General features: G+C 41.4%; 1 protein-coding gene across 4 annotated transcripts in view; it reads left to right on the top strand.

Moving 5' to 3' along the window:
* The window catches only part of slc39a10 (solute carrier family 39 member 10), a 64,094-nt gene that overhangs the window by 43,404 nt on the left and 7,012 nt on the right, over positions 1-13,678 (top strand). For all 4 annotated transcript variants that reach the window (XM_035773014.2, XM_035773012.2, XM_052521835.1 and 1 more), the window contains 4 exons: positions 1,589-1,768; positions 6,944-7,064; positions 7,355-7,666; positions 7,824-7,904. In XM_035773014.2, coding sequence (XP_035628907.1) covers positions 1,589-1,768; positions 6,944-7,064; positions 7,355-7,666; positions 7,824-7,904 — 694 coding nt within the window. The remainder of the gene's footprint in view (positions 1-1,588; positions 1,769-6,943; positions 7,065-7,354; positions 7,667-7,823; positions 7,905-13,678) is intronic.

Genomic DNA, 13,678 nt, shown 5'->3' with positions numbered 1-13,678 from the left:
AACGTGTGCTCCCATCTGGTCTTGGTCATTACCCGTGCTCTAGCATTCTATGTTTTGCAGTTGACTAATGGCTTTTTTTGGGTAGACCAGACAGGAGAGTATTACAGTACTCAAGCCTGCTTGTACGGCAGCTTAGCCTAGTGGTTAGAGCATTGGACTAGTAACCGGAAGGTTGCAAGTTCAAACCCCCGAGCTGACAAGGTACAAATCTGTCGTTCTGCCCCTGAACAGGCAGTTAACCCACTAGGGCCGTCATTGAAAATAAGAATTTGTTCTTAACTGACTTGCGTAGTTAAAGTAAAAAAAAAAAAAAATGCATGGATGAGTCTCTGTATCAGCCTGAGAGAGAAACAGCCACATTTAGTCACATTCCTAATGTGTGATTCGAAATGTAGGTCCGACTCTAAAATAACATGTTAAAATAAATAAATGTGAGGCCAGATTCTCTCTGTCTCTCTGTGCTTTGGCTCCAACAGTAAGTACCTTGGTCTTTGTCTTGATTTAGCTGGAGAAGTTGTGAGCAATCCAAGTATTTATCACAAATACAGTCTAATTTATCTGTGGAGTTGAAATCCTCTGGTGACACTAAGTGACTAGCAGTGAAAATCGTGTGAGGGAGTAAAAACTGACCGGTACCATTTTTTTTTTCTCCGTTACTGTATGTTCACCAAGGGTGAAACTTTATGCTGGTTCAATAGGTTCTAAACCAATTTACTTCTCCAGTATGTCCAGAAGGACATCATGGTCAAAAATGTAGAAATGAGCTAGCAACTTTTCAGACTGATTTTTGTCTGGACAACAACAAAAAAAACAGCACAGAACAATGAGCCATATGTTTCACCGAATGTATAAATCTGAAGCATCTGGTTAGCATTTCCTTCTCCGACAGTCGGAGAAGATGGAGCGAGATGCTTTTTAAAAATGTTTACCCTTTTGGAGCGTAGGTTATATCACCTGTTTAAGTTCATTCGCACATTTTTCATGCCTCTGACATACGGTAATGATTATTAAAAAGTGGTGTAATAGCCTAGTTTTCTTGACCTTTTTGTTTTAATTAATGTGATAGGCTCATGTTTTACCGCTACGCCGTACCACACTTTATTTTGCCGTGACACCGCCTTATTTTAACCCATGGTTATTGCATGTGTACTTCAGAGTAGGCATGTGCCAATAGGTCTGTGCTTGGCTCTGCCCACCTCGATTGTTCTGCCCACTGATTCATTTTCTTCCATTGGAAACGACAGGATGTGGTCTCTTGGGTTAGTTATAAAAATCTTTGCTTATGTGATCTGTGAAGAAAATAATATCCAATATTTGCATAACGTTTGTGATTTGGAGTACAGCTATGAGGGTTATCGAATCAGGATCAAATCTTCATCTCCTCGGTCATTAATGATAGAATGTTCATATTTGAAGATTGAAGAAAGGCCAGTCTCTTTGACAAATGACAGGAGAGGCGAGGAGTGGAATGTTAGCTAAAAAGACTGGTACTCCGGCTACACTACCACAATTTCCTATTACATACCAGTGGAAACAAGACTGTAAAGTAGTGCAACCAATGTTTTTTGTTTTTGTTTTCATTTTGTAGGCTCAAGGGGAGCACGACCACAGCCATGGTGAGTCAGGAAACAAGAGCAACACTAAAGAGGTGGACATGCTCACTGCCTTTGACGGGGTCTGGAAGGGCCTGACAGCGCTGGCTGGAATCTACTTCCTCTTCATCATTGAGCACTGCCTCGGCATGTTCAAACACTACAAAGACGCAGGGGTAAGGAGAAGCCATGCTCCCATACCTGATTGAATGCTATAGAAATAACTTCATAACTAGGTGTTTACCAGAGGTGGGACCAAGTCATTGTTTTAGAAGTCACAAGTAAGTCTCCAGTCTGCACTCAAGTCCCAAGTCTAGACAGTCAAGTTTCGAGTCCTAAACAAGTCATGTGCTCTACACCAAATGTAATACATTTACATTTAAGTCATATTTATAACAAGAGTAATAGTATATTACATTTCCACAAATCATGAATGATTTTAAAAAAATGTATTACTTGCCAAATAAACTTTATATTTCTATGGAAGTACATGGATAGCCATGAGAAAGACAACAACCCCCCCACCTTATCGGGCGATGTAGGCTTACAGCAGAAACATCAGGCAGGATTTTGGTTTCCAACTGCCTGGCCAGTTGTAGCACAATCTTGGGTGCAATGATCATTCTCCGGTGTCAGAAACAGTCACTTAGCAAACTGAGCCACCAATAGTCGGCAGAACCCAGACACGGCAGTACTTGAGACGGTGTTTTAATAAAGTAAATAGGAAAGTTCTTCAGGCAAAAATATAAATCCACAACGTCAAAAGTAATTCCAAGAGAAAAAGGTAATCCTCCAAGTCGAAAGGTAAATCCACAAGGTGGTAGGTACAGCAGACAAAAGCCTCAAAAGATAATCAAAAACAAATGAGAACAAAAACCGAGTACCATGAGAGTCCAACTGGAGCAACAAATGTTCACAGCATCGCCAGGGCTGGGTGCTAACATTCAAACACAGAGCAAAGAACTGAGGAAAACTAAGGGTTTAAATACATTCAAGGGAAACTAGGCACAGGTGCATATAATAGCTGGAAACAAGAAAACAAAAGGGTCAAAAAGCATGAGTGCATCTAGTGTCCAACACCGGAACATTCCTGACACCACGCACAACTTTCTCAGCTGGCACAATTTGATTGGCTGCTGTTCGAATTGTAATCCGTTAAATGAAGTTTATGTGCTGCACACTTAAGCGTCATTTCATTATTATTTGGGTTTGTGTAGCGTATCAAGTCCGTTCAAGTCAAAAGGCTCAAGTCCAAGTTAAGTCTCGAGTCATTGGTGTCAAAGTCGAGTTGCAAGTCACCATATTTGTGACTCGAGTGCACACCACTGGTGTTTACTATTGTGTATTTATGACGTGAAAGAGTAGATTATAGGAAATACTGTGCCTTAAAGTATTCACACCCCCCCATGACATTTTCCACATTTTGTTGTTAGTCTGAATTTGAATCGATTTGATTTTGTATCAATGATCTACACATAATATCAAAGTGTAGTTATGATTTTAGAAATGTTTACAAATGAATAAAAAATAACGCTGAAATGTGCTTAACAAGTCACGGATTCACTGTGTTTAACATGATTTTTAAATGATTACCCTGTCTATGTACCTTATACAGTTGAAGTCGGAAGTTTACATACACTTAGGTTGGAGTCATTAACTTGTTTTTCAACCACTCCACAAATTTCTTGTTAACAAACTATAGTTTTGGCAAGTTGGTTAGCCTCTGGGATATGTGGAACAGTAGCGTCCCACTTGGCCAAAAGCTAGAGAAAATGCAGAGCGCCAAATTCAAATAAATTCCTATTAAAAATCAAACTTTCATGAAATCACACATGTAAGATACCAAATTAAAGCTACACGTGTTGTGAATCCAGCCAACATGTCAGATTTCAAAAAGGCTTTTCGGCAAAAGCAAACGATGCGATTATCTGAGGATAGCACCTCCGTAAACAAAAGAGAACGTTTCAATCATTTCAACATTTCAATTGATCCAGAACAACACCGGTTCCAACTTGCGCCAACGTGACGACAAAATATCTCAAAAGTTACCTGTAAACTTTGCCAAAACATTTCAAATTACTCTTGTAATACAACTTTCGGTATTTTTTAAAAACGAAATAATCGATCAAATTAAAGACTGGATGATCTGTGTTCAATACAGGAAGAAAAAAACTCAAGCATGCTTTCTGGTCATGCGCCTCTATCAAACAGTACACATGAAGTGACCCTCGTTCAAGATGGCCGTACTTCTTCATTACACAAAGGAATGACCTCAACCAATTTCTAAAGACTAGAGACATATAGTAGAAGCGGTAGGAACTGCAAGCAAGTCCCTTAAATCTGAATTCACAATGAAAACTCATTGAAAAGAGGGTGACCTAAAAAAAAAGAAACATCTGAATGGTTTGTCCTCGGTTTCGCCTGCTAAATAAGTTCTGTTATACTCAAAGACATGATTCAAACAGTTTTAGAAACTTCAGAGTTTTCTATCCAAATTTACTAATGTTTATCTTATCTCCAAAATTCCAAATGCTGCCCCCTATCCTAGAGCAGTTAAGAAATCTACTCTGTGCATGACACAAGTCATTTTTCCAACAATTGTTTCGACCGATTATTTCAGTTATTCACTATCACAATTCCAGTGGGTTAGAACTTTACTACATACACCAAGTTGACTGTGCCTTTTAAACAGCTTGGAAAATTCCAGAAAATTGTCATGACTTTAGAAGGTTCTGATAGGCTAATTGACATCTGAGTCAATTGGAGGTATACCTGTGGATGTATTTCAAGGCCTACCTTCAAACTCAGTGCCTCTTTGCTTGACGTCATGGGAAAATCTAAAGAAATAAGCCATGACCTCAGGAAAAACAATTGTAGACCTCTACAAGTCTGGTTCATCCTTCTTAGCAATTTCCAAACACCTGAAGGTACCATCTTCATCTGTACAAACAATAGTATGCAAGTATAAACACCATGGTACCATGCAGCCATCAAAGGTGATGCGTTCTGTCTCCTAGAGATGAATGTACTTTGGTGCGAAAAGTGCAAATCAATCCCAAAACAACCGCAAAGTACCTTGTGAAGATGCTGGAGGAAACTGGTACAAAAGTATCTATATCCACAGTAAAACGAGTCCTATATCGACATAACCTGAACGGCTGCTCAGCAAGGCAGAAGCCATTGCTCCAAAACCGCCATTTAAAAAAAGACTATGGTTTGCAACTGCACATGGAGACAAAGATCGTACTTTTTGGAGAAATGTCCTCTGGTCTGATGAAACAAAAATAGAACTGTTTGGCCATAATGACCATTATGTTTGGAGGAAAAAGGGGGAGGCTTGCAAGCCGAAGAACACCATCCCAACCGTGAAGCACGGGGGTGGCAGCATCATGTTGTGGGGGTGCTTTGCCCACAGGAGGAAATGGTGCACTTCAAAACATAAATGGCACTATGAGTTACATTTATTTTGAGATATTGAAGCAACATCAAGACATCAGTTAAAGCTTGGTCACAAATGGATCTTCCAAATGGATAATGACCCCAAGCATACTTCCAAAGTTGTGGAAAATGGCTTAAGGACAACAAAGTCCAGGTATTGGAGTGGCCATCACAAAGCCCTGACCTCAATCTCATAGAAAATTTGTGGGCAGAACTGAAAAAGAGTGGGCGAGCAAGGAGGCCTACCCACCTGACTCCGTTACACCAGCTCTGTCAGCAGGAATGGGCCAGAATCTACTCAGCTTATTGTGGGAAGCTTGTGGAAGGCTACCTGAAAAGTTTGACCCAAGTTTTAAAAAATTAAAGGCAATGCTACCAAATACTAATTGAGTGTATATACACTTCTGACCCACTGGGAATGTGATGTAATAAATAATAGCTGAAATAGATCACTCTACTATTATTCTGACATTTCACATTCTTACAATAAAGTGGTGATCCTATAAAACAGGGATTTTTTTTTTACTGGGATTAAATGTCAGGTATTGTGAAACTGAGTTCAAATGTATTTGGCTCAGGTGTATGTAAACTTCCGACTTCAACTGTACATTGGATTCGCTTACCAAGACAACCTCCCGAATGTCCTAATTACAGTTATGCAGAAATCGCTCCAACATTTTCCTGGTTGTTAAAATTCTAATAGTTTGCCTTTCAGTTTGTGACTAAAGAAGATTGTACAATGATTCTCTACAATATAATCTAAATCACTTTGAAATATATTTTCAATAACCAAAAATATTGTATTTTCAGCATTTTGACGCTGGTGTACAAAACCAAAAGTAAAAGATGCAAATAACAAACTTAAGCACAGGAAACTTAGTAATAGCGCACATTAAACAGATCTACCGCTTCTTAGTCTTGCTTTCATTGAGTGACAGATCTGTAACTAATTTATGTCATTATGACCGGGTTGCCCAAAAAGTTACATTGCAGCAGAGCTTCAAGATTTAAAAATAATAATGGGCTAATATTGTGTCTCAGCTGTAAGAGCTGCCAAAGGTGATTTTAAAATTTATTGTGTCAGGTGGTTGAATACATATCTAATCCAGATTTGTTTTTTTATTTTCGATTAATTACAAAAAAAAGTTAGAATTTTTTCTTCCTCTTTGACAGAGTAGTTTGTCGATCGTTGACAAAAAAATTACAATCCATTTCATTCCCTCTTTGTAACAACAAAATATGGAAAAATGTGGTGTGAATACTTTCTAAAGGCACTGTAGTAGTAAAGGTAACTGCCAAAATAAAGGAAACACCAACATAGCATCTTTGGGCCGTTGGGCCACCAGAACAGCTTCAATGCGCCTTGGCATAGAAGTGTCGGAAACTTTATTGGAGGGGTGGACACAGTTCTTTCACGAGAAAATCCTGGAGTCGCCTCTTCACTGATGTTGAGACTGGTGTTTTGCAGGTACTATTTAATTAAGCTGCCAGTTGAGGACTTGTGAGGCGTCTGTTTCTCAAGCAAGACACTTATGTACTTGTCCTCTTGCTCAGTTGTGCACCGGGGCCTCCCACTCTTTTCTGGTGGGTCTAATCATGGACACTGATTGGTTAAAACCGCATTCCAGCCTGTGTCTATTCCACAAGTTACCACTGGCTGCAGAACAAAAAAAACTGAACAAAAAAAACTGAACGACTGGGTCACGTCTCTGGCAACCAATGTGTCGGGACTATCTTGTGGAAGGATGAAATGGTATGAATAAATTCATCAAAATATTTTTAATGAAAATGTCAATTATTTTGGTGTGTTTGTAACCCAGTTTCTCAGGAATTGTCAGTGGGTGAATTGCTATACTTGAGCTAGCAAACAAGTCTTTCTTTCTAATTAATGTGTCTATTCTTTCTTCCTTCAGGGAACCTTCTGTCGTAGGAAGAAGAGGGGTGAGGAGGCCAAGATTGGCAGGAAGCTGTCCGATCACATGCTGAATCGACGCTCGGACGCAGAGTGGCTTCACCTCAAGCCTCTCACAGAGGGTGAGAGGGTGTCCTGTCCTAAAGTGAACTCTAACACAAGAGTAGGATTGTTACCACACTTAAAATGCACTTGAGTGGAAGATTTGTGTGAGACTTGGAATTTTTTGTGTAGGAGGATGATTATACTATGCATGACAAAAGTACCAGGTGTGTTTTTACTTTATATATATATATATATATGAAAGGCTGTATTGCCAGCTTTGTGTGCTTGTGTTTTGTAGGACATGCCATGTACAGTATATCCTGAACTTGGCATTTAGTAACAGCTTTCTACTCCTTTCCCCCTCAAGGTCTGGACAGCACGGCCATCTCCTGCGACAACGGCCACAATGACACCCAGCTTACAGAGCTGCAACCACCTGACTCGCCCAGCAACAAGACGCCACTGGCCCCTGCAGACTTGCTTACCAAGGAGAATGGCCGTCGGCCCAAGAAACACGGGCACAACCACGGTGGGCATTCTCACGGAGGTGGGCATGGGCACTCACATGGCGGGAACTGCCACTCGGACCAGGAGATGAAGGACGCGGGCATCGCCAGCATCGCCTGGATGGTCATCATGGGTGATGGCATGCACAACTTCAGCGACGGCCTGGCCATAGGTGAGCAGTAAGCCACCACGTTGTAAAATATTTTGTTGTCGGTTACTTATCTGGCTAGGTAAAGGTTGAATTAATAAAGATTAGACTGTATTATACTGTTCTGTAACATGATTAAGTCTGTCAATGTTCTTGTTGTTGAATGTTGTTTCTTTGACAGGTGCTGCCTTCAGTGCAAATATTACCGGTGGCATCAGTACATCTGTTGCAGTGTTCTGCCATGAATTGCCTCACGAACTGGGTAAGTGCACCATTCCCGGTCCGAGAAGCGCTTCAGAGCCATCAATCGTCAAACAACATACATTATTTTGCCAAAACTCATTTCACAATTGACTCAAAAAGCTTGGATAATTATCCCATCCCCAAGGACAATGTGTTGGGCATTGGAGAGAATGCACAGTGCCTACGATCTGTTAAACAGACACTAGGAAATCTATTTATATTAATTCATGTTTTTATTGGACCTAATTGACCCATTAAATAAAACTAATTGACACGTCAAATAAGTTTATTTAAAAAAACATTTACGCTTTTTTTGAAGCAGTAAGTCCCATTGAGCCCGAGGTCTCTTTGCAAGGGAGCCCTTCATGACAAGACCGGCAGCAACTACACATTAAACTTTCAATCAAGGCAGGAGCATATGAAAGACTATTTATTTTTACACGGTTAACACCTCTGTTACAGTGTAGACCTTGTGATTGAACTTTTTATGCAATTTATTGAATTGCAGCCACACGCATGCCTCACGGCTGCTCATTGACATTCATAACACTCCACACCATTCACAGAAACTCTGCTATTCATTGAGGTAGAGATGACCGACAGATTCACTGTCGATCCACTAGTCATCGAGATTCTTTGTGGCACAAAGGTGTGATGAATGAGGAACCCCCACTGACAATAAAACATTGATTCAACCTCTAAAAGTACTTTGGCCTCTGTGCCATGGCTTGTGCTGTGCCCATGCAGCAGGGCATTTTTGGTTTATTTGTGTGTCTGTTAGTAGCAAGCAGAGTGAATAGGCTGATCGACAGTGTCTCTGCACACTAATGATGGCTGCTGCCGTAGATAATGACGTCTGAGTGTGGGTCTCTAGTCTGAGTGATGTATAGACCAGACTAAAGCAGAAATGAACACTATTCATTTGTCTACATGCTCCCCCTCATGTTGTTGTTAACTAAGTGTCTTGCTGTTTCGGTTGGCTGACTGTTTCAAATATTACTTGATGAACCACAATGCGTTTAAGGAGAATATAATAAATGAATGGATAATGTTGCCATTCTGTTAGCAATGCAACTCCACTCAATGGTTAACAATTGTTAAAGTCACGAATTTTGTAGTATACTGTAGAAACTATCATAACTGTTGATGATTTAAGAGAAGAAGCATCTAGAGTTGTAGGAGAGAAGAATGTACCTATTTGAAAGCTATGAAAAAAGTGTAAAAGTAGCTCTCATGCTGGAAAGCTTAGAAACCCCTGGTCTGGGGCATCTATGGGTAAAATAGTTTAGCATTGTATGCTCCTTTTTTAAGGTGTATTGCAGCAGATTTTTATAGGTTCTACTATAACATGAATAGGCCTAAGATGCATTGTGTTCAATGTATTTCCATTCTTCATTGACTGGCTCCAACCCTAAGGGAGCATCTGCTTGCCATCCCCTCACTCCACCCCACGCTATCAACACTTGGACCAGTCATCTCCTCCTAAAATATTACGCCAGCGCATTTTCAAAGTGAGCCTCTCCTCTCCCGTCGCTCCAAAGACAAATGCCTCCTCCAGGCTCTTTAACACCCCACCGAGAAGTTCATTGGCAGTGATGGGTGTGTTAATTGCACGCAGCAACACTGAAGAAGGGCAGCTTTGAGTGCGTGACGACAGATCAGAACCGACCGAAACATGGTCCTCAGTAAACACCAGAGGAAGCAAAGTGGAGACTGGATAGTGGTAATGGTGGGAGACCACGGCTCGGCGCTCTCTCTTTTTATTTGATTGATGGATACGAGGAGACCGGCGTGATAATATATTCATTGTGGTAATTAGCCGGGAAAAGGGAACACTCTGTATGGCGTGGAGTAAATGTAGGTCAGCGTCTATTCATTTCTCACTGAATCGAGGGCTTTTCCGGTGAGAGTTGGGCTTTCTTCCCACAGCTGCGCTGGCAGTGAGTGAGGAGGATCCTAGGTGATTTCAACATTCACATTGATTCAACAAAATGTTACTCTGTTACGGATTCCTGAACATGCTTGACTGTCTCAACCTGGTACAGCATGTCAATGTCTCCACACAATCGTGGGCATACACTAGTCCTCATCATTGAAGAAGTCCCTGCCTCAGACCTGGATGAACATGAGCTAGGTGTATCTGACCATAGGGCCATGACAATGTCTGTGACTACTCCTGCAGCTTCACCTGAAGTGCACTATTAAATTCAGAAAAGTCACTTCACACATCCCTCTTCCAGGAATCTGTTCATCCTACCCTACAAGCTGACGAAAGGGTCGACCCGTATAATATCACCCTAAGCAACATCTTAAACAGCCTTGCCCCTGAAAAACAAGTATCCTTCCAACTATCAAATCACATTTTATTTGTCACGTGCGCAAAATACAACCGGCGTAGACCTTAGTGAAATGCTTACTTACAAGCCCTTAATTTCTTGCGTCGAGCAATCCCGTATCCGCGAGCGTAATCATAGCCTCAAGCTCATTACCATAACGCAACGTTAACTATTCATGAAAATCGCAAATTAAATGAAATAAATATTGGCTCACAAGCTTAGCCTTAACAACACTCATCTCAGATTTTCAAAATATGCTTTTCAACCATAGCTACACAAGCATTTGTGTAAGCGTATTGATAGCTGGCATAGCATTAAGCCTAGCATTCAGCAGGCAACATTTTCACAAAAACAAGAAAAGCATTCAAATAAAATCACTTACCTTTGAAGAACTTCGGATGTTTTCAATGAGGAGACTCTCAGTTAGATAGCAAATGTTCAGTTTTTCCAAAAATATTATTTGTGTAGGAGAAATCGCTCCGTTTTGTTCACGTTTGGCTAAGAAAAAAAACAGAATTCAGTCATTACAACGCCAAACTTTTTTCCAAATTCACTCCATAATATCGACAAAAACATGGCAAACGTTGTTTAGAATCAATCCTCAAGGTGTTTTTCACATCTATTCGATGATAAATCATTCGTGGCAGTTGGTTTCTCCTCTGAAGCAAATGGAAAAATGCACGCAGCTGGAGATTACGCAATAATTTCGGCGGAGGACACCAAGCGGGCACCTGGTAAATGTAGTCTCTTATGGTCAATCTTCCAATGATATGCCTACAAATACGCCACAATGCTGCAGACTCCTTGGGGAAACGACAAAGTGTAGGCTCATTCCTGGCGCATTCACAGCCATATAAGGAGACATTGGAACACAAGCGCCTTCAAAATCTGGGCCATTTCCTGTTTGAAATTTTAATCTTGGTTTCGCCTGTAGCATCAGTTCTGTGGCACTCACAGATAATATCTTTGCAGTTTTGGAAACGTCAGTGTTTTCTTTCCAAAGCTGTCAATTATATGCATAGTCGAGCATCTTTTCGTGACAAAATATCTTGTTTAAAACGGGAATGTTTTTTTATCCAAAAATTAAGAGCGCCCCCTATATCGAAGAAGTTAACCAACAATACTTTAAGAAGTTAAGAAAAAATGAGTGGTAAGTTAAAAAAAGTCATAATTTAACAGCAGCAGTAAAATAACAATAGTGAGGCTTTATACAGGGGGTACCGGTACAGCGACAATGTGTGGGGGCACCTGTTAGTTGAAGTAATTGAGGTAATATGTACATGTAGGTAGAGTTATTAAAGTGACTATGCATAGATGATAAACAGAGTAGCAGCATAAAAGAGGGGTCTGAGTTGCCCTTTGATTAGCTGTTCAGGAGTCTTATGGCTTGGGGGTAGAAGCTGTTAAGATGCCTATTGGAACTTGACTTGGCACTCCGGAACTGCTTGCCGTGTGGTAGCAGAGAGAAGTCTAATAACTAGGGTGGCTGGAGTCTTTGACAAATTTTTTTTTTTTTTTAGGGCCATCCTCTGACACTGCCTTGTGTAGAGGTCCTAGATGGCAGGAAGCTTGGCCCCAGTGATGTACTTAGTGCAATAAAGATTATCATCTGTGGATCTGTTGCGGTGAAATGCAAACTGAAGTGGGCACAGGGACTATGGTACTCTGCTTGAAACATGTTGGTATTACAGACTCTGTCAGGGACATGTTGAAAATGTCAGTGAAGACACTTGCCAGTTGGTCAGCGCATGCTCAGAGTACACGTCCTTGTAATCCATTTGGCTCTGCCGCCTTGTGAATGTTGACCTGTCTAAAGGTCTTACTCACATCGGCTACGGAGAGCGTGATCTCAGTCATCCAAACACCTGATGCTCATATGCATGTTTCAGTGTTACTTGCCTCGAAGCGAGCACCGAAGTAATTTAACACGTCTGGTAGGCTCGTGTCACTGGGCAGCTCTCGGCTTCGCTTTGTAGTCTCTAATAGTTTGCAAGTCCTGCCACATCCGACAAGCGTCAGAGCCGGTGTAGTACAATTCAAACTTAATCCTGCATTGATTTTTTTTTTTGCCTGTTTGATGGTTCGTCGGAGGGCATAGCGGGATTTCTTATTAGCTTCCGGGTTAGATTCCCGCTCCTTGAAAGCGCCAGCTTTAGCTAAATGCGGATGTTGCCTGTAATGCTGTAGGGACGACATCAGCGCTTATTGATGAAGCCAATGACTGATGTGGTGTACTCCTCAATGCCATCGGAAGAATCCCAGAACATATTCCAGTGTGCGCTAGCAAAACAGTCCTGTAGCTTAGCATCTGCTTCACCTGACCACTTTCTTATTGATCAGTCACGTGTGCTTCCTGCTTTAGTTTTTGCTTGTTAGCCGGAATCAGGAGGATAGAGTATTGGTCAGATGTGAAGCTCCTTTTGGTCACAAGACACGGTGGCAGAAACATTATGTACAAAATAAGTTACAAATGACGAGAGAACACACACGAGCACAATTGGTTAGGAGATCGTAAAACGGCAGCCATCTCCTCCGGCGTCCTCCCCATGGTTCACAGAAAACATAAAGACCCATGTTAGCAGTTTAGAGTGTCTGTGGAGAAGTACTGTCCACCTACTGGCCTATAAAGACAACCAGGCTTGCTATTTCAAAGCACTAAAAGCAGCCCGATCCACCTTCTTCTCTGCCATGATGGACAACGACAGAGGAAATCCCAGGATCTTGTTTTCCACCATCAGTCGCCTCCTCCACCTAGACTTTTGCACTCCCACAGCAACTCTCGAACAATGCAACCGATTATCTGAGTTCTTCAAGGCTAAAATCAACACCATCCAAAATGATATTGTATCCACCCCACCCCCCTTTAAGTGACTTTGCTCTGGTTTCACCTGCTGCTGCTTTAGAAATCCTCAAATAATGTATACTACTAGTGACCCCTAAACCCTATTCCAACTCGGTTGGTCTCATCCAATTTGTAGCCAACCTGTTCAAGTCCCTCCACATTGGGCAGGTGCCATCACTGTTCAAAATTGCTAGTCACCCCTTTGCTCAAAACATCCCTTGACCAAATCCTAATCTCAAACTACAAGCCTATTTCCAACTCCCCATTTTTACTTGATGTCCTGGAGAAAGTAGTGCAACTCCGTTTCACTCACACTTCCGTGCTAACTAACTTTGAGGCTCTCCAGTCTGGCTTTAGGACCATGCACAGTACTGAGACAGCCCTGGTGAAGTTTGTAAATGACATGTTCATGGCTGCAGATACAGGATTCCCCACCATCTTGATTCTTCTGGACCTCTGCTGCTTTTGACACAGTAAATCACACCATTCTACTGCAGTGCCTCCGAGAGCACACTGCCATCTGTGGGACTGCCCTTAACTGGTTCTCATCCGACCTCCAACCGCAAGCAATTTTAATCCACCATAAACTGTTCTCTCCCACAAGGGTCTGTGTTA

The sequence above is a fragment of the Oncorhynchus keta genome, chromosome 7 (assembly GCF_023373465.1).
Source record: "Oncorhynchus keta strain PuntledgeMale-10-30-2019 chromosome 7, Oket_V2, whole genome shotgun sequence".
NCBI classification, from domain to species: domain Eukaryota; kingdom Metazoa; phylum Chordata; class Actinopteri; order Salmoniformes; family Salmonidae; genus Oncorhynchus; species Oncorhynchus keta.
The sequence above is the reverse complement of the archived record's forward strand: the minus strand, read 5'-3'. Positions and strand labels throughout refer to the sequence as shown.